We start from the raw sequence: 27,978 nt of genomic DNA, 5'->3' as shown, positions 1-27,978 counted from the left end.
ATCATTTTGCTTTATTTTTTTAAAATTTATTTTGAAATAAATTCAAACTTACAGGAACAGTTGCAAAAACAATACAAACCCCATATACAGAACTCCAGCATACCCCAACGCCCCTCCCCTGATACCCTGATCCACCAACTTTAACATCCTGTCACACCACCATTTTTTTCTTTCCCTTCCTCCCTCTCTCCCTCCCTCCCTATCTATCATCCATCATCTGTTGTTCTGTCTTCTGAACATATGAGAGTAAGCTGCACACATTCATGAACAAACAATATAATTCACATATACATTTCCCATGAACAAAAACATTCTTTTATGCAATCCCATTAAGCGCAGCTAAGAAGTTCAAGAAATTCAACATTGATACAAGGCTTACATTCTATATTTCCTTTTTTTTTTCTTATGCCCCAACTGTGTCCCTTTGAGCCTCTTCTCCTCCATCGTCAGATCCCATCCAGGATCATCAGTAGCATTTAATTGTCATTATCTATTTAGACTTTTTTTTTTCCAATTGTGGAAACATATATACAGCCTAAATTTTCCCATTCCAATCCATCCCTAGCATTCCATTAGTGGGAATAATCACATTTAGAATGTTGCAATGCCATCACCTTCCCACCATCCATTACTAGAAATTTCCCTTCACCCCAAACAGAAACCCTACACTCATTTCTTAACTCCCCATTGCCCCTTCCCCCACTTCTCATAACCCATGCTCTACTTTTCATCTCTGTGGTCATATTCTCTGTTACTTTCTTTGTGTTTACCATGGGGCTTAAATTTAACCTCTTAAATCTATAACAATCTTGTTTCTCTTTGATACCAAATTAACTTCAATAGGACACATAAACTATGTTCCTATACTCCTCCATTCCCCCACCTTTATGTAGTTCTTGTCAAAAATTACATGTTTTACATTGAGTCCAAAACCACTGATTTATCATTACATTTTATGTATTTTAGATCCTGTAGGAAGTAAATAGTGGCATTGCAAATCAAAAATACAGTAGTATTGGTATTTATATTTACCATATGATCTTTACTGGAGATCTTTATTTCTTCATGTGGTTTCAGTCAATTGTTTAGTGCCTCTTCCTTTCAGCCTGCACAATTTCCTTTAGCATTTCTTATAGGACTGATCTACTGGTGATGAAGTCCCTCAGCTTTTGATTATCTGGGAATGTTTTCATCTCCCCCTCATTTTTAACCTCCAGGTGTTTATGAATTTTCTAAGTCTCTGATGGTTATTGACTTCTATTTGTATTCCATTGTGGTCAGAGAATGTGCTTTGAATAAATTCAGTTTTTTAAAAAAAATTATTGAGGCTTGTTTTATGTCCCAGCATATGGTCTATTCTGGAGAAACAGCCGTGGTCACCAGAGAAGAATGTGTGTCCTGGTGATTTGGGATGTAATGTTCTATATATGTCTGTTAAATTTCTCTATGTCTCTCTCCTTTCTTTATTTCTCTGTTGGTAGGACTCCCTTTAGTATCTGAAGTAGGGAAGGTCTTTTATTAGCAAAATCTCTCAGCATTTGTTTGTGAAAAATTTGAGCTCTCCCTCAAATTTGAAGGAGTTTTGCTGTATAAAATATTCTTGGTTGGAAATTTTTCTCTCTCAGAATTTTAAATATGTCATGCCACTGCCTTCTCACCTCCATGGTGGCCACTGAGTAGTCACTACTTAGTCTTATGGTGTTTCCTTTGTATGTGGTGAATTGCTTTTCTCTTGCTGCTTTCAGAACTTGCTCCTTCTCTTCAGTATTTGACAGTCTGATCAGAATATGTCTTGGAGTAGGTTTATTTGGATTTATTCTATTTGGAGTTCTCTGGGCATTTATGCTTTGTGTATTTATATTGTTTAAAAGGTTTGGGAAGTTTTCTCCAACAATTTCTTTGAATACTCTTTCTAGACCTTTACCCTTCTCTTCCCCTTCTGGAACACCAATAAGTCTTAAATTTGGACATTTTGTTTTATCTATCATATCCCTGAGATCCATTTCGATTTTTTTTTAATTTTTTTCCCCATTCTTTCTTTTGTTCTTTCATTTTCCATTCTGCGGTCCTCGAGGATGCTGAGTCGTTGTTCAACATCCTCTAATCTTGTACTATGAGTATCTGGAATCTCTTTAATTTGGTCAACAGTTTCATCTTATTTCCATAAGATCATCTATTTTTTTATTTACTCTTGCAATTTCTTCTTTATGCTCTTCTAGGGTCTTCTTTACGTCCATTATATCCTGTGCCATCCTCTTCTTCATGTCCTTTATATCCTGTGCCATGCTCTCATTGTTTGTCTTTAGTTCTTTGATTAATTGCTCCAAGTACTGTGTCTCCTCTGATTTTTTGATTTGGGTGTTTGGGTTTGGGTTCTCCATATCATCTGGTTTTATCATATGCTTTAAAATTTTCTGTTGTTTTTGGCCTCTTGGCATTTGCTTTACTTGATAAGGTTCTTTCAGGATATAAAAAATACCAATCTCTAATTTTTCAGATCTACAGCTTGGTGATGTACACTTTCTCTAACTAACCAGCACCTATTCCCCTCAAGTCAGTTTTCCCCAACTTTGTCTTTGTAGTGTGTGGGGATCTGATTCTTGTGGGGTTCAGTTAGTGCACTAAATTTGGGTGTGTTGTTGGTGCTGTCCGCCCTGAATGTGGGGCATGTGTCTGGGTGGTTAGGGAGGCAGGGCAGCTTTAGTAATCAAACCCCCCAGGTGTTCCTGGGGATTCAAGGCTGTTGCAAGAGTCTAGGCCTTCATTTCAGTCTTGCCACAGATTGTCTCTGCCTCTGACCCACAAGTCCTTGGTATTGGCATAGGGTCCCTGGGATTTCCAAGTGGGTCACCCTTTTTAGCCGTGCTCTTCCAGGACCTCTGTTGAGGGAAGGCTGTGCCATGTCACAAGTGTGTGCTGGCCCTCCAGGGAAGCCCTGGGCCACCAGGCCATGCAGGGGCATTCCCTGCCTGCTATAAAGATGGTTGAATGAGGTGTGTTAATTTCCCCCTTTTCGCACAGCTCCGCATTCCCAGCTCCAGGACAATTAATTAGCTGTGGGTGCACTAAAGGCCACTGTCCATGGTGCTGTGGGAAACACTCCCCGTCACACTGGGACCCTTGGCGCAACTCTGGGCTATGGCTCCGGCCCCGGGCAGGAGCATCCCCAGCCCTCTGGGGAGATGGCTGCAAGTGGCATAGTTTCTTTCTCCGTTTGGCTCCCCTCTGCCCCCTTGGCCCCGAGACAATCAGCAGCAGGTGTGGGAAGGGCTTTCCTCCATGCCAGACCCGAAGGTGTTGGCACAGACCGCTCCTGCCATGCTTCACTGAGTGGTTCTCACCACCATATTTGCAGTCGCTCCTGGGTTTTTTTTTTTTTTTTAAAGAACTAGTCCATCTCCAAATGCCAACTCATGGTTTCCCCACACCACAGTGTGGCCGCTGGACTTTCAGCCAGCTCACTCACTTGTTTCAGAATGCAGACTCCCAGTTCCACCAAATGCACAGTCCCTGTGGATTTAGCAGAACTTGTCTGGCTGGTGCATCACTGGAACTGGTATTCTGGATTTTTTTGCCCTGTCTCACCTAGCCACCATCTTAGGTTCTGTCCATTTTGCTTTATTTTTATTCATAAAACTTGACACCATCTGCCATAGTATTCACTTAATTATTCACATATTTACTTACCTATTTATTTATCATTTGTCTTCTTCCAATGACATGTAACCTCTATGAGCCAAAGGATTTTGTTTAATTCATTGCTGAATCCCCAGTGCCTAGAATAGTCTTTGGATATGACATGATTTTTGTCAGAAGTTGCTTAAGAATGAATGTATACATTTTTCTAATTTATTTGTTCATCTTCTTAAAGGTTTACAACTCTCTCTTATTTTGCTACTTTTTAAGTGTCCTTTATAAATCAATGATGTTAATTCATTCTCCATAAATTGTGTTGTTTTGTTTTGATTTGTTTTTTCTCTTATTCTGATGTATCTAAGGATCACCACTCACATGGTAGGAAATGTTGAGGCTGAACAGTTCTATCTTCTACATCAGTCTAATTACTCTTTCCCAAGTAAAGTTCTTTTTCCAACTGAATTCCTATATTTTCCCAGACTCCATGTTTGTTGTGCTTTGTCATTGTTGTTTATTCCTCAGAAGAAAGTGCTAATATGTTATGCCTGTAGCCTGTGAGTGGAGTAGCCTTAATTTTATTATAGTCCAATTGCATGCTATATTTTACTTGCATTGGCAATTTTTTTGTCTGATTTCCAGTGTTGGAGGACATATCAACTAAATATGTCACCATTTGTCTATAATAATGTGAAATTATGCATGTTCCCCAAGCAAGTAATACCTGGTTAGCCAATATTCTTAAGCAAGTCATAAACAGGTAGTTTTCTCCAAAGAGTGTTTTTTTTTTTTCATTTCTGTGACTGACTAAAATAATTTACTTTGAGGACATATCTCCATATGAAATATCTCTAAAATAATATTAACTCTTCCAATTTCTCCCCTTTCTTTATTTTGCTGTATTATAGGAGGTGCATTGTTTTAATAGCTATAACTGTATCCTGGCCATTCCAAAGGGAGTATCTTTGCAATAGATGATCATATGTGTGTGTGTGTGTGTGTGTGTGTGTGTGTGTGTGTGTGTGTGTGATTAGTTTATACCCTTGATTCTTATTTGGGGAAAAAGGACAGAGAAAAACTTGCTTGCCTTTGTCCTTTTAATGGAAATTCATGTTCCTTTTCACATCATGGATTGTTATCAATAGTTGTTTATTTTCTTAATTTACTGCCACTATCCGTATAGGCTGTGATGATTTATCTCAGATTCTAGCAATGATTGGTTTGTTTGTTTTTATATTCTATTATGTATAATGCTTCTATTATTACTTTGATAGTATATTGCCAAAAAAATAGTTCGAGAGCTTCTCTTCTGATACCAGTTTACATTGCTAGTTCTAAGGAAAGCATAAAACTAAACTTTTAAAGATGGGAGAGTAGTTGTGGTATCTATTTAGCATTGCTTATATGAATCTGGAAGCTCATATTTCTGCCATCTAAATCTGTTTTTCTTGAACCCTTTCTTGTAACATTTGTTTATATGAGTAGAATCCTAAATCACAATGTAAGAATAGTTGGGAATGGAGTTCCTGAAAAAACAAATCAGTAAATAGTTTTTGTCACCTGTATATATCTTAAATACCTATAACAATGCAATTATCAAGTATATATACATATATAATAAATAATTATCAAAAACTATGTAAAATAGATATTTAAAGCTTATATCCCTAAGCATTTCCTTGATTATATGTTTGTGTTAATCATATTGGTAGAATTTGATCTTTATGTGTCTAATTTACCTAATGTGTCAAGATTATCTCCCCAGCTGATATAAGAACCACAGTAAAATGTTACCTTTGTAACATTTTGGCTTCATCTCTCCAAACCTCTGATCTCTTATCTGAAAAAGGATTTAAATTGCAAGACAATATGTCACAGCTTTATTCTGAGGATGAACAGGTTAATCTATGTGTAAGTGCTTTATTATAAATCTTATAAAGGTAACATACTAAAATTAATTTCAGCTGAGAAACTGCTTTAAAAACAAGATTGGAATTATTAAAATGCCTTGTATGAGTTAAAACTTTTACAAATGTCTATAAATACAGATAGATACAAGAAAGAGTGATGTGAGTTATTTTTGGATGAGGAATTTAGATTCTGTAACATCCTACTTAATTACTATACTGTGCATTTATTTCTTGCTTTGCAAATAGCCAAAAGACAGTTTTCTGAAATGCAATTGAAATATAAGTGAACAAGGGAATAATAATAAAACAATTTTCAAATTCTAAAGTTAACAAGATTCAAGCGAATTCCCTGATTAAAAAAATCAAAGTTAAACTGAGTTTAAAATATTGTACTTTATAATACATCTGATGGTATTTATTTATCAACAAAAAGTGTGATTAAAATGCAGAGCATTTAAAAGCTGATAGAGATAATTAAGCATGGAAAATTTAGTAATCAGCTTGTTGCTATTGAGGGAATAAAGGATGTGAAGAATTTTTAATAAACCCTGTGAGATATGAGCTTGCTTACTTTAAAATCAAATGCAACAAAAAGCCCTTTAGAATGTGCACTTTTGTCTAAATATAGAGAAATTTACAGGTGTTAAATTAGCCACAGGAGGGTTGCACTAATGTTTCTAAGGGCAAAATAAATATGCCAAGAATTATTAAGAAAATAAAGAAGGTATTTATTCAAAGAGCTTTGAATTCAAACTAATATATTCTGTACTTTTGGCCAATCACATTATGAAGTTCACACTTAATTCCATATTATGCACATCTTTATGGATATTACTCTTGCTTCACAGCAGATTTTTATTCCTTACCTTAGGAAAAAACAAATAAACCTGAACTCTTTCAAAGACACACATATTTTCTCCCAGTACAACTCTTTCATTATTTCTATTCACTTGTTTATGTAAGGGAGTATTAAATCAATCCCTTATGTGATCCCAGTCTCCAAATAGGGATTATCCAATCTGGGCCCTAATCAATTAACTTATTAATCAATAAATACATATTAAGTGAATACTGTGTGTCATCACTGTCCCATGCAGAACACAATGATTTACAAAAGGCATCACCAGGAAAGTTACATTCTAACTCGAAGAAACCATCATAAAACATATAAGCCAGTAAGTGAAAAAAAAAATTAAAATTGTGGTTAATAAGGTAAAGGAAATAAATTAATGCTGTGATAGAAAGCAATAGACAATGAAGTGAGGTGAGCTATTTTTATAAAAGTTGTTATGGAAAATATCTTAAGAAAGTAGAATATGATATAGAAACCAAAAAACCAAAAAACAAAAACAAAAACAAAAATAAACAAAAATAAAAAGTAAGATAAGAGGGAGAAGATGACTATGGTTGAGCCAGGTAAGATTGATCCAGGTCTAAGTGTGAGTAAAGACAAAGACGTTGAATTCAGCCAGTGCTTATAGAACAAAAGAACATAATTTGTCTTTACTCACACATATGGAATGAAGTTACCTTGCAACAGTACAGTTAACATTGGAAGCATCAACATCAGTCATACAGAATTCAAATCCTGCCTTATAACCCTGTGATATTAGCAGGTTACTTCAACAAGCAAAGCCTCAGTTTGCCTCTCTGTCTACTGGCATAATTGTCTAAAGTAATACTGCTGTGAAGAGAGTTAAAGAAACTCTTTGAGAAGTGAAAATGAAACCATACTTAACATAATGCCTAGAACAAAGAAATTAAGTAACAGAATGAATGAATAAATGTAAGTGGTCAGCATCTGTGCTGGTTTGTATGTATTATGTACCCCAGAAAAAGCCATGTTCTTTGATGCAATCTTGTGGCAGCAATGTATTAGTGGGGATTAAGTTAGAACCTTTGGATTAGGTTATTTCCATGGAAATGCACTCCACCCAACTGTGAGTGATAACTCTGGATAATTTCCATGGAGGTGTGGCCCCGCCCATTCAGCATGGGCCTTAATTAGTTACTGGAGCACCATATAAGCTCAGACAAAAGGAGTGAGCTTGCTACGGCCAAGAGGGACACTTTGAAGAATGCACAGAAGCTGAAAGAGTAGCTGCAGAAGAGAGACGGTTCGAAGATGGCCATTGAAAGCAGACTCTTGCTCTGGAGAAGCTAAGAGAGGACAAATGCCCCAAGAGCAACTGAGAGTGACGTTTTGAAAAGGAGCTGCGGTCTAGAGAGGAACGACTTGGGAGAAAGCCATTTTGAAACCAGAACATGGAGCAGACGCCAGCCACGTGCCTTCCCAGCTAACAGAGGTTTACTGGATGCCGTTGGCCATCCTCCAGTGAAGGTACCCGATTGTTGATGTGTTACCTTGGTCATTTTATAGCCTTGAGACTGTAACTGTGTAACCAAATAAACCCCCTTTATAAAAGCCAGTCCATTTCTGGTGTTTTGCATTCTGGCAGCATTAGCAAACTAGAACAGCATCATAGATGTTAGTAGCTATTTTGTAGCAGTAGAGTCCAAGAATACTTGAGTGTCTGGGTTTAAATCTCAGCTCATCTGTTATTAGGTATGTAACCTTAAGCCATACTTAAACATCCCTGTGCCTCACTTTCCTCATACTAATAATATAAGGGATTATAGTAGAATCTACCTTAAAGAGTTGTTATAAATATATCAATTAATTCATATAAAATAGAGTAGTGAATCACTTCTCATAATTGCTCCGTATTACTAATTAGCTGAAGTGTCATTGATAGTAGCAGTATAAGAATCACTTTGTAAAGTTTTACCAAGAAAAGGAAGAAAACTGATTCTGGTTATCTCTAATAGATCTGCTTCTTTCTTGACATAGATGATACTCAATAAATGGCTCAACCATTCACCACATTGACCAACAGTTCAAAACTAATAGTCTAAGAATTATAGATGAGGGTGACCTCCATAACCGATTCATAAGAAAATACTATCTATATTTCTGAATACCTGAGTATGTGGATTTTATCCATGTCTTAAGTTTGGCTCCCAGAAGCCAGTGATTGATTAAGGAGTTGCTTCCAGGTAAAGAGGTCAGGGAAGGAGTGGAGGAAACTGGACAAGAGAGGAGAAAAGGCCAGGGAAGGAAAAAAATCCAAAAAAAGGTGTGATTATAGGCAAAGGGTCATCCTCAGCTTGACTCTGCAAGGGAGTGCTGGGATGTAAATAATGTGTGGGCTCTCATACTTGTGCACCTGTTAGACCTGGGCTAATAGATTCTGGTGGGGGGCCACCGTAAACTTGCAGGGACATTGGCTAGCTGTGCATGTGGGCAAAGTGGCTCTAGAAGTCCAAAAGAAGTCTTCCAGAAAGAGTTGCAGGTGCAGGCCATCACATGTAAAAGAACACAGAAATTGCAGGGTATTAGCTTATGTTTGTCTGTGTGTGTCTGTGTGTGTGTTTGTGTGTCCATATTAAAAGATCAAAGGGAACCTGAGCAGAGTATCAAGATCACTTCAAACCACTTTGCTACATACAGTCATATCTTTTCCTGGACTACAGCGATAGACTTTAGTTGATCTCCCCCTTAATCAAATGCCTTTCCTACCCTCTAACCTACCTTCCTCTCAGCAGCCAGATAGATCTTTTTGAAACATGTCATGTTAAAATCTTCCAGCAGCTTTTCACTGCACTGAGAATAAATGGAAATTCCTTACTCTACCTTATAAAGGTCAGAGGGTGCTGGCCCCTGCCTAAGTCCCTGACACCATCTAAAACAACTGGCCTTTTCTGCTCAGAGGCCTATGTCCCACACAGAGAAGGTGGGCATCTTAGAACAGTTCCCAGGGAATGAGGAGTATTGTCCATGAGATAATAGCTGTCGGTGAGATTCTGTTCATTTACCACAGTGCCATCACCGATTTACCTTATATGGGACAGATTCTGGGCCACTGGCCACTAGACAGTTCTATCCCATTATACTTTTTAAAGCACTATTTGACATTGTAGTTTTCTGATATTTAATTTGCAGTTTTACTTTGGCTGTGATTAAATTTACTAATTATCTGATAGCTTGCAGTATTATAAGGAGCTCAGTAACATCCTAATAAGGATAATTACTATCACTTTAGATTTTCAGAAAGAAAAACTAATGTGACTTTGGGTTTTCTCTCATTCTAGTGTATGTGTATTTGGGGGCATATATGACTATTATGTCAAGTAAGAACTTTGTTTAAAAGGTATGGAAATTATCAGATGTATGTATGTACGTGTTAGGCAGAGCCAATAGCTCTGGACCAAGGCAAGCATCTGTAATATTGTCCAACAATCACTGTTCTCTTCTCCACTGTATTGGTCCCATATCCATATGGTTAGAGTAGGAGCAGCCATGATTGATGATGATAATATGGATGATGATGACTAGATGATAAGATGTTGAGAGTTTGTGTGCCAGCACTATGCTAGATGCTTTACACTCATTATCTTATGTAAAAGAATAGTGTTTAAGGCTTGAATATGAAATCTGTCTTCAAATTTATAACCTGTATGACCATGGTCAAATCACTTAAAATCTTTATGCTTCAGTTTTCTCCTAGTTATATGCTGTTATAAAATTAAAGTAAGTCCTTATAATACATATAACTATTTGTATTGATAAAATTTCAATAGAAATTAATAAAGGTACCTGGTGAGCTGGGTACTAATTATTCCATTTTGTAGATGGAAAAATTGAGACCAAGTGATATAGGAAAATTGCCCCAAATCTCACAAATTGTAAGGGACAAAGCCAATATTTGAACACAGGCTGACAGATTCTAGAGCCTCTGTATTTGACCTTTATGCTTTGGTGACCTCATTTCTGAATCCATAGTTGTTTGCTCCAGGGTTAGGTATCTGACTCAAGCTGGACAAATGAGAGCCCATTCCCAAGACTTCTTCAAACTTGAATTAGAAGAGGCTACCAGTCACTTTGTGGAATGGAAGATGTTAACTCTGAACTGAGAAGATAGTATCACCCATATTTCACATCAGGTTGAGGAGGTTTAGTTTAAGGTAAGTTTGAAGGCATCAAAATATAGAGCAGGAAAGGAAGGGAGGAAGGGAGGGACATAAAGAAAGAGAGAAGGATTGGGAAGTGATGGCTCTCAATCCCAAAATTCTAGTTTTCATGAGTGGGAAATTTCTAGTTGTGTGTTGTTTTTTTTTTGCTGCTTTTATTCTTTCCTTCCCACAATTACTTTGATTTCATAACTCAGTGAATTCTTCCTGTGCCTACACTAATTTGAATTGAATCCTATTGCTTACCAAATATAATAATAATAATAATAATAATAATAAGGCTCCCACGTGTTCCAAATTAAAACCACCTTGCTAGTAGGCAAAATTAATTCTGAAATACTCAATGAACTGTTGTTTCTAATTCAAGAAGAATCAACTTACAATTTCAACTGAGAGAAGTTTCAAAATTCTGAAACAAATTATCCCATAATTAAAACAGTCATGCCTAATTTAACAATATCACAATTGTGTGTGCCTTTTTTCTTTATTGTTTTAAGAAATAAATGTGTTGTTATTTTTAATTATCAGATACAATATTTCTATTTAAGAACACATGCTCCTCAAACTTAAATAAATTTGAGAGACTTACTAATTACTTGTGGGGAAGAAAACAGTTATCAATTGTAAAGAATCAACATGATGCTAAGTATTGCAAGACAGAAACCAAAGTATATTTGCCTTTAGGCAACATGTTAACCTATTTAAAAAAAAGAGAAAATCAAAGAAGTTGGTAAAAATTGGTATATTACAGGCAGAAAGCAGTGTCCTTTAGCTTCACATATATATGTATATATTAGTCAATATTCTCTTTTTATTAAAGACTTTGGGACATGCAACACAGTCACAAAAATTAATTGCTGTATTGTTGGGTTTAAATTTTTTTTCAAAATAGTGCTTTAAATTAAAAAGACATTCATATTTTCAGAAATGTTATTTAGTAATGTTAAAACCGTTACTGTTTATTTTACATAAGCTATATTTCTCCCTGATTATCTATGAGATATATATGAGATTTTAACAATTATTCGCTGTTAATGTAATATAGATAAATAATGTGTATTTATAATGCATTATTTATAAAATTAAATAACACAGAATAAATTTTATAGATTACAAGTTATGTGAAAGTGGAATACACCCAAATAAAATCATTTTTCTCCCCCTACTCCTCAGGGGAAACAGACAAAACATTGAATTTGACCTCCTGCGGAAGCTGCAGAAAATGAGGACTTACCATTGCCTGCCATTATTCGTCTGGACCTATATGTTCATTACAATCGACACCATCCCTTTACAAGAAAAAGCTAACAATTATTTACAAAGCAAAAGAATGGTGGATCTGACAAAAGATGACGGTAAAATGCTGCGTCGCACCAAACGTGGCTGGATGTGGAATCAGTTCTTCTTGTTGGAAGAATACACAGGTACAGACACCCAATATGTAGGCAAGGTAAGAATTTTCATATGAAAAACCTAGATGCTGAAAGTGTTAACTGTTTATTTATTTTTAACAGAAACTTGCAACATCACCCATGATTATATAGAAATATTTAACTAATTACTGTGTTCAGAAGGTGTGCTTTATAGAGTCTAAGAGTAGGGTAGGTTGGGGGATGTGACTTACTCAAATAGCTAGTCCAGAGCACACATCAACATAAAATGTCAAAAATGGACTTTATTTTTATTAATTAGGTGGACATGCTTTAAATGTATGTATATCTAAAAGAAAAAAAACTTCCTTTGAAATTTAATTTAAAATCTTGCACAAGTAATCACTTAGTGTGTAACATAAACCAAGCAAACACAATTGTAATCTACCAAAAAATATACTAAAATATGTTTGTGTCTACTGATGAATGATTTGTCATAATTAAGAATAGTTTTGTACGAGAAACGGATAAATATAAACCCTTCTTGATGCCTCTGTTTTTTAACATCAACTAACCTGGGATACTTTCTGCCTGTAATCCAGACTCAAGGATTCTAGACACTAAAAATCAGGAGAAAGAAGTCACCACCTTTAGAATGATTTTGTGCTATTGAGTAGCAGCAAAGCCAACAGTTGCATTTGACTATAGACAATATGTAACTCCCTTACTGAGTCCAGTTTTAAAGAAATGGGTTCTTTACTTCTTTCCTCTTTCTTCCTGGTCTCAAAAAGACGATATAATCTTTCCAACATTCATGATTTTCTAATTTTTTACCTGACATCCCCTTACCAATCTCATTCATATTAATCTATACTCAGAAGAATTCACTGATTTACTGTGAATTCTCCCCCACCTATGCTCAATGTTGAAGTACTTACAAATTCTGAGAAAGAAAAACGTAAACAACTGAAAGCACTGACATTGTCTGGAGATCATACATTTTTTTTTCTTGATTCTTGGCACATACTACTGGAAGTGATTGCAATAGTCTGAGTATTGTTTGATCCTTTGGCACCATCAGGCAAATGTTATAGAAGAGGCCAAAAATAAAAGCATCAAAAGTACCTGATATCACAAAAGGCCTGCCTATTTCTTTTAAAACAGAAATATATTTGCTCTGTGAAATTGTTAAAATCTGGATCTGATGCTTCGTTGTGTGTGTGTGTGTGTGTGTGTGTGTGTGTGTGTGTGTGTGTGTGTGACAATATAATGTATTTTTCATGTGCAGCATCCTTTATCCAAAGTCTATTATTTCCTCTTCTTCTGAGATTTCCTTCCTCTGGTTCTGTAGGTCATGGTCATTTGGTCTCATATGTTCACTTGCTGATTCTTTTATCCTTCTATTTCTTCTCAGGTTAGTCGTATGGTATCCTCTAGCATCCTTCATTTAACATCACTTTTCACACTATAGTTAATAACTGACATAGGGTATTTCAAGTTCAACTGACAAATGCTTATGTCTAAGAACTTGAAATTGCCTTATGCTCCTTTTTCTAAGGCAATGCATAAAGGACAAATTCGGATCACAGGGACTTACATAAAAGGTTTCATCATTGGAGATTCACAAACAGAAAGTAATAGCTACAGATAAAAAGAGATACTCATAATCTAAAGGCAATGAAGGCTCTACTACTGGTTTGTTTTTTTTTAAAGGAGGAATCAAAATGCTTTCTTCTAAAAATTGCACATTAATTGATTTCTGAATTAACCACCATTACTGAACTGGCATTTTTCTAATTACTTTAAAGCTTTTTCTATTATACTTTAGATCTTTTTGCACCATCTTGTTTATTTTTTAATTAGTTCTATAATCTGACATGAACAATCACTAAAAGCATATGCAAATTGTTATTTAATCACTTTTCATATAGTATCTTATCATTTGTCTTGAGAACTTGACCTCTTTTTACAACCATGAACAAGTTATGGTATTCAAATATTTGTGCTTATTTATCCCTGACAACCAGATCCCAAGCCCTAAATGGAACGAATACCATTACAAGAGTTAGGGTTTTTGTCTAGTTGGGATAACTACACTAAAACTTTATCTGTTGATTGTTTTTTATGCTCTCCATAATAACATGTGTATGAAACAGAAACTTCAACAAAATAAAGTAGACTTGCTATCCCTTGGGGGAAAAAAATCCTTTATTTATTTTATTATAATAATACACTCTATAAAATAGGCCTCCAAACACTTCTTATCATTTATTAAAGTATTGATAATTTATACAAATTTTAAATGTTTAAAGTTAAATTAAAAACAATATTTTTAAAAATTAAATTATTTCCATTAATAAAACCTTTCCACTAATCTGTTCTCCTGGCTTTTGAGATCATTACTCATTTGTATATTGAGAGACTAGCCAGGCCCTTACCCCTGAACTTGGTTAAACACACACTAGTTCTGGTTAGAATTTAACCTTCTTGAACACCATGCAAATTATCTTTTAGTTTCTGGTTGTCCTGGATAAATCCAAACCTAGTCTTCAAGGATCCACCATATTGATGGTGTGTACCTCCCCTTTGAGGATAGGCCAGCTATATTTACCATGACCCATGACAGGTAAAAGATAGGTAGCTTCTAATAGGAAGAAATTTTCATAGTTTGTTCTCAATTTTACAGAAGCTAGAGATTATAGAAAATGATAAGAGCTATATTAATTTATAGATAATATAAAATTTTATAAAATCAGTAGGGCATATAATCCTTGGACACAAAAACTACTGTTTGAACCTTAATTTAGAGGAAGCAGCTTTAGAAAAAATTGAAAGTAATGGCAGCATAATTTCATAAACTACACATGTACATATACATAAACACAAAGCCGTGAGGTTAAGTCCTGATTGTGCCAGTCAGCAACTATACAGAACTTGCAAGTGACTTAAACTTTCCAACCTCAAATTTTTGCAAGGTTAAATTAAATTGTCATTGAGATTTCTTTTAGGTCTACATTTCTGATATTTTCTAGATGGGAAAAGAGGTTTCCATTGCAAGCAGGATGATTTTGTAAATGTTTAATAAAAACTGGCATGTGGATGAATCCAAGGAGGTGGGATTGCATATGGCATGATAAAAAAGAAACAAAAAGTATAGTCTAATGGGAGGAGATTCAGCCTCTGCAGTGAAAGGCCCTGAATTAGAGGCTATTCCTTTTACATAGTGTGGGCTGTGAATATCTGTTAGAAGCTCTTGTACAAATTAGTTATGGGAGCACAAGTCTGAGATGATCAGTTTTCTTTCATATTCGTGATGGAATGGAGGAGAAAGAAAATGAATTAAGATATTTTTGTAAGGAATTTTCTGTAAAATTTTTCTTCACATAATTTAAGACATTTGCAATACAGGAGAAAACATATCAGAAATGTTGGAATTTAGAGTAAGTTTTTCCTTTTCACAATAATACAATCTGAAGTTTGGTTGGTCACTTTTGACCGAAGCTATCAGAGATTTACAAAACTGTTTTATGTAATGAGAGAAACTTTTTGTTCTTATTCAAGAGGATTCCAAAGTCATAGCAATTGCCATCTAGTTTCTCTATAATTTGAATAGACATGTGGCTGAGTTACTTAGGCAGAATAGCAGTACTGCTCAAAAGAAGTATTAAAATATATTTGACAAGAAGCATAGCAAATGCTTCTGCTGTTTTGTTAGAGAATGTTCATGTACATTTGCTTTTCTACACGTTAGATCTAAGTCCTAAAGAATCCCTGGTTGATATGGATGAATAGTAAATTGATCATATGCCAATTATTATTGAGAATTGAGCAGAATTTAATATATTGATTTTAATTTCTGTTTGTTAATGCCCATTTATTGCATGAAGAGACACCAAATTTCCAGGTATAGTGTTTATTGTTTTTGAAGGAAAATATTAGGATTCATAAAATAATTTTGTAATATCCATTATGATCAATTACCATGACATTTTCATTCAAGGATAGGTATTTGTTACTTGCGTTGTGCATGGCAGTGCATGGTGCTAATTGACTATAAATAGTTAACATCAAAATATATTGAGATATCTTTGTTCTGATGTTGCCTATCAGTTTTTCATCATTTTTAATTTGGAAACTTTAGCTATACCACTGTTGAAATCATGATGAGTATAATCATAAGATCCTAGAGTGGCAAAGAGGCTTTAATTAAAATTAAATATTATTTATTATTTATTCTGCCTCCCTGGTTACAGTTGGTTATGCGTTACCTAAATCACAATGTAAAATGTATCAAATGTAAATTGAATAGAATTCAGGTTTATGTTTGACTTGTGAGGTCAATCTCTTTTACCCTTCCTTACATTGATGTATTCACTAAAACAACATCTATTTTAAAAATGTACTTAGGTAGTTTTCTCTTTAGACTTTAAGATGTGGCAGTTTTCTGGGTACAAGTACCATGTAAAGAGATGTTAGAGATGGAGTTAAAGTCAAATTTACTGAAGGATGTTTGGTGAATTTTTATAGTATATTATATTGTTTTTCAGAATCTAAATAAAATGTCTTTAGGAAAGTTCTGGAATGTTATTATGTATAGTGTAGTGCAGGGAGCAGCTGCTTCTGATTTACAGATACACTGTATTACAAAATTCTCTTTATATGTTGCCTGTTTAAAACTCAGAATGCATGAGAAAAATATTATGCATTATGGTTAGGTAATCTGGAGAATCTACGAAGACCTATTTCACACTTAGTTCTTTAAAAATGTACATTCATAATGCAGTCCTGTCTCAGTTCTTACTGTCAATATCCTAGGTATGACTGTATTGCCTCTTCACTGAGCCATTGCATCAGCCCAATGAACTTGCCTTTTCACTTTTCTTTGAAAATTAATTCTCAAATCATATCCCCCCCGACACACACACTGTTATTCAATACCAATCTCTTACACAAAGTGTCTATAGAAAATTAATTTGAATTTACTTAATTAGAAGTCAAAGTCTTGAATATTTTTGATATTCCAGTCTATGTTCTGTGTCTTCATTATTATAGGCTTAGTTCTATGTACATGATTTCTCTTTCATTGTATCCACGGTCCCTTTTGCAGGGAGTATATGAACCCCTTTTACATAATCTCATCTCTTTTTCTTGTTTTCGGTCCTATCACAAATGCCTCCCCTTACATAAAACCCATCTTCATTCTTCCCAGCTAGAATTCTCCCTCAAAACTATGGGCCACCAATCAAAATCTCATTCACGACACAATTTCAATTCTCCATTTCATTTCCTAGAATCTTTGATCTTTAGGCTTTGATTTTGTGCTAGATTTAAGTTTTTCCTTACCCCAAATGTTTACCTCTTATGTTTATTCAATATACATTTATTAGTCTGGGTCATCAGAGATTGATACTATGAAAAACAAAAAGACCAAAGAAAGTTTAAAAACAATTATATTCCTTTTTTTTTTGGCACAGATTACACCAAAGTCAAACTTTCTCAAAAGATGTGGTTTGTCTTTACTGTTCTAATTCCTTTCCCATATATCCATCATACTCAAGGGTTTTAAATGCAAACGAGCATCTCTTATTGTACTCTACTACCTCAAACACCACATGCTTTAGAACACTTTCACCCAAAAACAAGCTCTATGTCCTTAAAGCAAATAATTTCAAACTATATTAAGAAATAAAAGATGAGGTTAAACAACTAATTCCTTACTTAATTAGTGATTTTGGTTACTCCTAGACATTTTTGCATTTTGTAATTTAAGTAAACTTTTTTTTCCAGGAATACAGGTTACTTTCAAGCCATTTCTTTTTAAGTAGTAGAATGTAGGAGATGTTTACTAATATGGTAACCAAACTAAATATGTGATAGTACCTGAAAACTTCCATTTGTTTCAGTGCTCTTGAACTATCCCTAAACTCCAACATTTTCTTTCTCTATTTCCAAACCTCTAGATGAACAAATCTCTTACCTAGCCATCAAAAAATAGATAGCAGTAGTGTCAGAATCTCCAAGAAGATAGAAAAAGACAGATTGGGGAAAAAAAATGTTTAACAGGAGAATTATTCATTATAATTGTTCTTGTTTTTATTATTAAAAAGCAATGTGTACTTCCTACAAAAACAGTAGGTACAATACTGGTGGTGTTGTCTGACCCTACTATTATATTGTATTGTATGATATTTTTCTTTTTATTATCTTTTTTATTATTTGTTAAAAAAAAAAAACCTTTTTTTTTTCCTTAGTAATCAATATGTTCACATGCTGAGTGTGGTGATAACTGATTGTATACTGTGGAGAATTGTATGGTATGTGAATTTAGTTCTATAAAATTATATAGAAAATATAAACAGGGACAAAAGCACTGGAGAAAACATGGAGAGGGGGATGTACATATTGACTGTTGGTTAGGAGGCAGAATGGTGTAGACTTTCTGGAGGATAGTGGGGTGATTCCACACGAAGCTAAGTATGTGGGTCCCATAGGTCCTGCAACCTCATTATGGGGCATATACTTGGAGGATCTGAGAGCAGGGACATGAATGGACATTTGCACACTGGTGTTTACGGAAAGAGTATACATGATTTGCAGTGGGGGAGGTGGCCTAAGGGTACTTCGACTGAGGAACAGAAAGGTGAATTGTTGTGTGTACACACGAGGAAATACTGAGCTACTGTGAGAAGGGGTGAAGCTGTGAGACACGCAATGAGGTGAATGGAACCTGTAGACAGTATTTTGAGTGAACTGTGCCAGAAACAAAGGCAAACACTATAATGACTCACTAATGTGGGCTAATTACAATGTGTAAACTCAGAATTGAAACTTAGAGCACAGCTTATCAGGGGAGCACTTGTTGTAATGGTCCCTAGATTGAAAGCTCTTACAGCAGTCACATCTATTCCTGAATTGTAATGGCTATCTCCAGATTCTGAGATGCTGATCCCTTTGTGTATAACCTCATTGATCCCTGGAAATTTGGGTACCTGTGTGACACCTGCAACTCACAGCTAGAACTTGGCAGATATGAATGTCAGTATTAGCACATATAGAAACTGTTAAAAAAGCTAAAAAAGAATCCAGACTTCAACTAGAGATATGAATGAAGCAGATGTGGTTAAGGCTAGGACAAATCAGGCCAAAGGGTAAAGGACAATACTGACTGTGTTTTAAAACTTCAAATTCCATGTGAGACCAAGGGAAGAGATGTTTAGTTGGTGCAAGATCTATATGTCCTAAACAATTTAATTACACAGTTTTTCAAATACCATAATTACATGAAACTTTTAATAGGAAGTGAGACCTGGTAGGTTTGCATAGGTTAGTGTGAAATAGCAATACATCCCAAAGTAATCTGGACAGAGAATAAACATACATATGCAGGGCCTCCATCAGGAGCTGGGGGAAAATGCAGAGGTACTGGGCTTCCTCACTTGGATTGCTGCTGATGTTCTCACAAACATTAAGGACTGATGGTTTGATGTGCTGAGCTCTCTATCATGGGACTTGCCCTTATGAAGCTTGTCAATGCAAAGGAGAAGCTAGATCTGCTTATAATTGTGCCTGAGAGTCTCCCCCTGAGTACCTCTTTGTTGCTCAGATGTGGCCCTCTCTCTCTAGCTAAGCCAACTCAGAGGGTGAACTCACTGCCCTCCCCCTTACGTGGGATCTGACTCTCAGGGGTGTAAATCTCCCTGGCAATGTGGGATATGACTCCCAGGAATGAATCTAGACCTGACATCATGGGATTGAGAACATCTTCTTGACCAAAAGAGGGGATGCGAGATGAAACAAAAAAGTTTCAGTGGCCAAGATTCCAAATGGGTTGAGGTCACTCTGGTGGGCATTCTTAGGCACTATATAGACAGCACTTTTTAGGTTTTAATGCATTGGAATAGCTAGAAGTAAATACCTGAAACTATCAAACTGCAACCCAGTATCCTTGACTCTTGAAAATGATTGTATAGAAATGTAGCTTACAAGAAGTGACAGTGATTGTGAAAACCTTGTGAATCACACTCCCTTTATCCAGTGTATAGATGGATGAGTAGAAAAATGGGGACAAAAACTGAATGAAAAATAGGCTGGGGGGTTGTTTGGGGTGTTTTTCTTTACTCTTATGTTTTTATTCTTATTTTCACTTTTTCTGGTACAAGGAAAATGTTCAAAAAATAGATTGGGGTGATGAATGTGCAACTGTATGATAGTACTGTGAACAATTGATTGTACACATGGAATGATTGTATGGTTGTGAATATATATCAATAAAATTGAATAAAAAACCCACTAGGTACAGAAAATTAAAATTTAAAGATAAAATTTAGGATGACTATAATCACAAGACTAGAACAAGGTAAAACATTTATATATTCCTTCTACTTATTTACTGGTTGTATTTTTTAACATTGTTGAGTTTCTTGTGTTTATATCTTTTTTTAACTTGCCTTAATTGCTTTGTTCACACTGATTTTGCATATTATCAAAATGCTGGTATTAGTATTCCTTTTAACACTTTAAAATGTTTTTTTTTAATGAAATCAATCACTATTATTACTATTTTTTCTTTATTGCCTGTATGTAATATGTGCATTCCTCTGGCTGCTTTTGAGGTTTTGTCTACATTTTTAGTTTTTAGCAGTATGAGTTACATACCTAGATTGTATTTTTTGTTTATCTTCCTTGGACTTCACTAATCTTACATCAGTGTTTTGTTTTTTATATTTTCATCAAATTTGAAAATTATAAGGGCATTATTTTTTAAAATTATTTTTGTGTGCTGTTCCCTCTCTCTAATCTTTTCTGGAAACTCTAAATGCAGGTATGTTTGGGCACATGCTATATCATTGAGTCTTTGTTTTATGTTATTTTGAAATTTTTTTCTCTTGTTTGTATTTTGATAATTTAATTTTACTGTCTGCTGATTTCTTTTTTCTAGATTTCTGTGCCCAATCTGCTCTTATACATTTTTTTTTAATATTTCAGAGGCTATATTCCAGTTCTGATTTTCCTTTTTGTTTATTTGCTTTTTATATCTTTTATGAAATTCCTCATATCCTTGCCCATTACTTCAGTATGCCCTGTGAATTCTTTAATATATTTATGATATGTATTTTTAAAGTCTTGGTCTATTAAATTCAACATCTGAGCCCTCTTTATCGATCTCTGTTGACTATTTATTCTCTCATTTCTGAATTATGTTTTCCTGCTTTTTCACTCTCTAGAAAGTTTGGATTGCATACTGAATGTAATGAATGATACGTTGTGAGGACTCTGGATTTTGTTATCTCACTCTGGAGGCATCAGTAAATTACTGCAGGTTACTTGGAGTCTATGTAGGCTGTGTTTTAGATTATGTGTTTACTCCCTTAGTCCTGTGGTATAATCCTTACTCCTAGTACATCTTCTTACTCCTAAATTATCACCTTTCTGATGTTTCACTGGAAATCCCAAAATGATTAAGAAACACATCTACCTACAGAAAATTTGAATTTTAATCTCTTCTTACCTAGTGCTTGGCGTGGCTAAATTCTCTGCTCAGATTTTATTTCCTTCTCAGCCTGTTCCTTTTCTTAGGATTCCATGGAGTCTTCCTCTTCATATGCATAGTTTAGGAGTCAGCCACATGCCTCATATAATGCATATGCACGTTTTAGGGCTACCTCCTTTGTGGTTTCCTCTATTCCTGGAGTTTCTCCCCTCAATTTTTTTTTTTTTTTAATTATGAAAAAGTGTTTTTTTTTTTTTTTTTGGTGGATAATAAAAAGGATAATAAAAAGAAAAATAAAAATGTCATACAATGCAATATAACAGTAAGGACAAAAAATAATACTACTACCAAGAATCCCATATTCCTCCCTTATATCCCCCTCTCATACACATTCAACTTTGGTATATTGCCTTTGTTACAATTAATGGAAGCATACTGAAATGTTACTGTTGACCATGGACTCCAGTTTGCTTTGATTATGTTTTTTACCAAATACCATCTCTTTTTTTCAACACTCTGGATGGTTGACATTCATTAGTTCTCCCACATGTGAGAACATTTTTATATTTGTACATTTAGCAGCAGTCATTGGCCACTCAGCTTTGCCAAGACAGTCCCAGTCTTCATCATTTGTCTTTACCTCTGGTGTCCTACATTCCCCTATCCCACCTCTTTCAGCTTTACTCACAGACATCTTTGTTCCATGTACTTACAATATTGTGCTACCATTCCACAATATTATGCTATCTATTTCTGGATCTATACAATCAATCCTGCTGAACATTTCTGTAGTCCTTCAGTATCAAATGCCTGATCTCTACCCTCTTTCTATCTCCTGGTAGCCTGTGTTGTCAGCTTTTAACTCTCAAAGTTTGCTCATTAGTGTTACTTCATATTAGTGAGATCACATAGTATTTGTCCTTTTGGTTTTGGCTAACTTCACTCAGCATAATGTCCTCAGGGTTCATCCATGTTATTATATGTTCCATGTCTTTGCTCTGTCTTACAGCTGCATAATATTCCATCATGTGTATGTACCACAGTTTGTTTATCCACTCATCCATTGGTGGACATTTGGGCTGCTTCCATCTCTTGGCAGTCATGAATTATGCTGCAATAAACATCGGTTTACAAATGTCCATTTGTGTCTTAGCTTTCAGTTCCTTTGAGTATATACCTAGCAATAGAATAGCTGGGTCATATGGCACATCTATATTTAGCTTCCTGAGGAACCTCCACACTGTCTTCCAGAGTGGTTGCACCATTCTACATTTCCACCAACAATGAATAAGTGTGCCTCTTTCTCCACATCCTCTCCAGCACTTGTAATTTTCTGTTTTTTGGATAGTAGCTCTTCTGGTAGGTGAGAGATGGTATCTCATTGTGGTTTTGATTTGCATTTCCCTAATAGCCAGTGAAGTTGAGCATTTTTTCATATGCTTTTGAGCCATTTATATTTCTTCTTCATAAAAGTGTCTGTCCATTTCTTTTGCCCATTTTTTAATTGGGTTGTTTGTCTTTCTGTTGTTGAGTTGTAGGATTGCTTTATATATTCAGGATATTAAACCCTTATCTGATTTGTGGTTTCAAAATATTTTCTCGCATTGTGTAGGCTGCCTTTTTACTTTTCTAACAAAGTCCTTTGATGTGCAAAAGTGTTTGATTTTGAGGAGATCCCATTTGTCTATTTATTCCTTGGTTGCTCACACTTTGGGTGTAAGGTCTAGGTAACCACCTCGTATCACAAGATCTTTAAGATATTGCCCTTTTCTTCTAAGAGTCTTATGGTCTTAGCGCTTATGTTTAGGTCTCTGATCCAATTAGGGTTAATTTTTGTATAGGGTGTTGAGGTAGGAGTCCTCTTTCATTCTTTTGGAAATGGATATCCAGTTCTCCAAACACCATTTATTGAAGAGGCTGCTCTGTCCCAGTTGATTTGGCTTGACTGCCTTATCAAAGATTAATTTTCTGTAGATACAAGAGTCTATTTCTCAGCACTCAATTTGATTCCATTGGTTGGTATCTCTGTCCTTATGCCAGTACCATGCTGTTTTGAGCACTGTAGCTTTGTAATATGCTTCAAAGTCTGGTAGTGTGAGACTTTCCACTTCATTCCTCTTTCTCAAGATATTTTTGGCTATTCAGGGCAGCTTGACCTTCCAAATAAATTTGGTTATTGGTTTTTCTATTCCTGCAAAGTAAGTTGTTGAGATTTTAATTTGGTATTGCATTGAATCTATAAATCAGTTTAAATACAGTTGACATCTTAATTATATTTAGTCTTTCAATCCATGAACATGGTGTGTTCTTCCATTCTTGTAGGTCCTGGTTGATTTCTTTTAGCAGTTTCTTATAATTTCCTTTGTACAAGTCTTTTGTGGCCTTTGTTAAGTTTATTCCTAAGTACTTGATTCTTTTGCTATTGTAAATGGATTTTTTAAAAAAATTCTTCCTGTTATTGCACATCACTGGTGTATAAGAACACTACAGATTTTTGCGTGTTGATCTTGTAGCCTTCCACTTTGCTGTATTCATTGATTAGCTCTAAAAGCTTTGCTGTAGATTTTTCTGGATTTTCTACATATAGAATCATGTCATCTGCAAACAGTGAAAGTTTTACTTCTTCCTCACCAGTTTGGATGCCTTTTATTTCTTTTTCTTGCCTGATTGCTCTAGCTAGAACTTCTAGCACAATGTTGAATAACAATGGTGACAGTTGGCATCCCTGTCTTGTTTCAGATCTTAGAGGGAAAGCTTTCAGTCTCTCCCCATTGAGTACAATGTTAGCTGTGGGTTTTTCATATATTGCCTTTATCATATTGAAAAAAATTCCCTTCTATTCCTATACTTTGAAGTGTTTTCATCAAGAGAGGATGTTGATTTTTGTCAAATGCCTTTTCTGCATCAATTGAGATGATCTTGTGGTTCTTTTGCTTTGATTTATTGATGTAGTGTATTACATTATTTGATTTTCTCATGTTGAACTGGCCTTGCATACCTAGAATAAACCCCACTTAGTCATGGTCTATAATTCTTTTAATGTACTGCTGGATTCTATTTGCAAGTATTTTGTTGAATATTTTTGCATCTATATTCATTAAAGAGATTAGTCTATAATTTTCTTTTTTGCAGTATCTTTGTCTGATTATGGTATTATGGTGACATTGGCTTCATAGAATGAGTTGGGTAGTTTTCTCTCCTCTTCAATTTTTTTGAAGAGTTTGAGCAGTATTGGTATTAATTCTTTCCTGAATGCTTGTTAGAATTCACATGTGAAACCATCTGGTCCTGGGATTTTCTGTTTTGGGAGCTTTTTGATGACTGACTCAATCTCTTTGCTTGTGATTGGCTTGTTGAGGTCATCTATTTCCTCTAGGGTCAATGCTGGTTGTTTATGCTTTTCTAGGAAGTTGTCTATTTCATGTAATTTGTCCAGTTTATTAGTGTATAGTTGCTCATAGTATCTTCTCATTATGTCCTTTATTTCTGCAGGGTCAATAGTTAAGTTTCCTTTCCTGTTTCTGATTGCATTTATTTGCATCTGTTCTTTTTTTTTTTTTTGTCCCTCAATTTTGTTGATTTTCTTGAAGGACCAGCTTCTGGTTTTGTTGATTCTCTCTGTTGTTTTCCTGTTCTCAGTTTCATTTATTTCTGCTCTGATCTTTGTTATTTCTTTTCTTCTGTTTGCTTTGGGGTTTATTTGCTGTTCTTTCTCTAGTTCTTCCAGGTGTACAATTAATTTCTCAATTTTTGGTCTCTCTTCTCTTTTAATATAGGCACTTAAGGCAATAAATTTCCCTCAGCACTGCCTTTGCTGCATCCCATAAGTTTTGATATGTTGTATTTTCATCATCATTTGCCTTCAGGTATTTACTAATTTCCCTTGTAATTTCTTCCTTTACCCACTGGTTTTCTAAGAGTGTGTTGTTTAGTCTTCATATATTTGTGAATTTTTCAATCTTCTGCCTGTTATTTATTTCCAACTTCATTCCATTATGATCTGAGATAGTGTTTTTTATAATATTAATATTTTTAAATGTGTCCTCCGTCTAGATGTTCTATCCATTGATGAGAGCGGTGTATTGATGTCTCCAACTATTATTGTAGAGATATTTACTTCTTTCAATGTTCTCAGTGTCTGCCTCATGAATTTTGGGGCACTGTGGCTTGGTGCATAAATGTTTATGATTATTATGTTTTCTTGAATTGACCCTTTTATTAATATATAGTGTTCTTCTTTGTTTCTTTTAATTGTTTTACTTTTGAAGTCTACTTTGTCTGATATTAATATAGCTATTCCTGCTTTTTTCTGGTTGCTGTTTGCATAAAATGTCTTTTTCCAACCTTTCACTTTTAGCCTAGTCTTGTCCTTGTGTCTAATGTGAGTTTCTTGTAGACAAAATATAGATGGGTCTTGTTTTTTAATCCATTCTGTCAGTCTGTGTCTTTTAATTGGGGATTTAATCCATTAACATTTATTGTTGTTACTGTAAGGGCAATACTTTCTTCTCTCATTTTGTCTTTTGGATTTTATATGCCATGTCTTATTTTTTTCCTCTCTCTCTTTTTACCCTTTCTGATAATCTTCATTTCTACATTCTTCTCCAAACCTCTTTCTCCTGTCTTTTCCTATCATCCTGTAGCACTCCTTTTATTATTTCCTGTAGCACCAGTCTCATACTCATGAACTGTCTTAGTGTCTGTTTGTCTGAAATATTTTAATGTCTCCCTCATTTTTGAAGGACAGTTTTGCTGGATATAGAATTCTTGGTTGGCAGTTCTTCTCTTTCAGTATATTAAATATATCATACCACTCTCTTCTCGCCTCCATGGTTCCTGCAGAGAAATCTGTTCATAGTCTTATCAAGCTTCCCTTGTATGTGATGGTTTGTTTTTCTCTTGCTGCTTTCAGAATTCTCTCTTTGTCTTTGACATTGGAGAATCTGATCAGTAAGTATTTTGGAGTATGTCTATTGGGGTCTATTCTGTTTTGGGTGTGCTGTACTTCTTGAATCTCTAATTTTCTGTCTTTCATAAAAGTTGGGAAATTTTCAGTGATTAGTTCTTATATTATTCTTTCTTCCCCTTTTCCCTCTCTTCTCCCTCTGGGACACCCATAACATATATGTTTGTGCATTTCATGTTGTCACTCAGCTCCCTAAGGCCCTGCTCATATTTTTCCATTCTTTTCGCCATCTATTCTTTCATGTGTGTGAATTCAGATGTCTGGTCTTCCAATTCACTGATCCTTTCTTCTGCCTGTTCAAATCTACTGTTGTATCCTCCATTGTCTTTTTCATCTCCTCCATTATGCCCTTCATTCCCATAAGTTCTCTTATTTGTTTTTTCTACTTTATGAATTCTTCTTTATGGTCATCTAGTGTTTTTCTTATATCCTTCATCTCTTTTGCTATGTCTTCCCTCAATTCATTGACTTGAGTTTTGAATTGACTTCCTTCAGCTCATTGAATTGATTTAGCAATAATTTCTTCAACTCCTGTATCTCAGTTAAACTATTAGTCTGTTCCTTTGGCTGATGCATATTTTCCTGTTTCCTAGTATAGCTCATTATTTTAAGCTGTCTAGGCAACTGACTTTCTTGATTAGTTTATTCTGGAGCTTGTTTTCATTCTTTTACCTAGGATTTTCTTGTTGGTTGGCTTTGTTCTCTAACCTTTGGTGTTTAGATCAGTGTATTCTGGACCTTTAACTTAGATTCTGTTTAGTTGATCAGAGTTTTTCACCTCTTGTTTTTCTGTTTCTTGCCCTGCCTCTATGTAGCCTTTTTGTGTGGTGATCTCCTCAGATATGGTCAGCCCCGGTCAGGTTTTCCTAGTCCAGAGAAGCCCAGGTCTTGGGAGGAGGGTATGGAGTTTCCTTGAAAATGAGACCCTCCTGTGAGGCCTTTAGACTCTGCTTTTCCAATGCTTTCCAGCAGGTGGTACTTACCAGCCCACAGTCCTCCCACCAGTGTAAGGAGGTGGGAAGCCTTTAGTTCTCCAGATGACCCTAACCCAGTCTGGGTCATCATTGACTGAAGCTAGTTAATGAATTCCAAACCCTGGGATCTGAGTTCCCAAAAGGGCTGGGAAGTTATGGTCTTTAGTGAATTTTCTCTGCCTCTATACCTATTGCTTTGTCTTTCAGAGCTATCTTAGCTCTGCTCTTGCCTGGGCCCAAATTGCAAGTCTTTGAGGCTTTCTGTAGTGGGCTTCTTAGAGTAATTGTTTTAGAAAAAGAGAAAAAAAATTAAAAAAAAAAAAAAGGAAGGGCCCAGTATGGGCTATTTACAGTCTTTTCAGATCTAATGTGCTATTAAAATGCTAAAAGACCAGGAGTTGAGGGTGATTAAGGGGCAATCAAGGAAGCAGAGAAGCTGGCTTTTCAGTCAAGGGCTCTCCCTCAGTGGATTTGCATATGTGTCTGATTGTGTTTGAGACCCGCCCTTCTCTGTATTATGTTCACCTGACTCCAAAAAGCCTCTGTATTTAGTTTTCTATTTTTTTTTCTGTTTTGCTAGCCCTATCTCCCCTCTGCTGGGCTG

General features: G+C 35.3%; 1 protein-coding gene across 5 annotated transcripts in view; it reads left to right on the top strand.

Annotated features, from left to right (window-relative positions):
• CDH9 (cadherin 9) overlaps positions 1-27,978 on the top strand; it is a 165,286-nt gene that overhangs the window by 36,177 nt on the left and 101,131 nt on the right. For 3 of the 5 annotated variants that reach the window (XM_037799354.1, XM_037799353.1, XM_037799350.1), the window contains exons 2-3: positions 10,400-10,568; positions 11,748-12,024. In XM_037799354.1, the coding sequence (XP_037655282.1) occupies positions 11,797-12,024 (228 nt within the window). In that variant the 5' untranslated portion in view covers positions 10,400-10,568; positions 11,748-11,796. Of the gene's footprint in view, positions 1-10,254; positions 10,569-11,747; positions 12,025-27,978 lie in introns of those variants that run through there. The other 2 variants (XM_037799351.1, XM_037799352.1) reach the window with 2 other exon arrangements.

Source organism: Choloepus didactylus, chromosome 11 (assembly GCF_015220235.1).
Source record: "Choloepus didactylus isolate mChoDid1 chromosome 11, mChoDid1.pri, whole genome shotgun sequence".
NCBI lineage: Eukaryota > Metazoa > Chordata > Mammalia > Pilosa > Megalonychidae > Choloepus > Choloepus didactylus.
The sequence above is the reverse complement of the archived record's forward strand: the minus strand, read 5'-3'. Positions and strand labels throughout refer to the sequence as shown.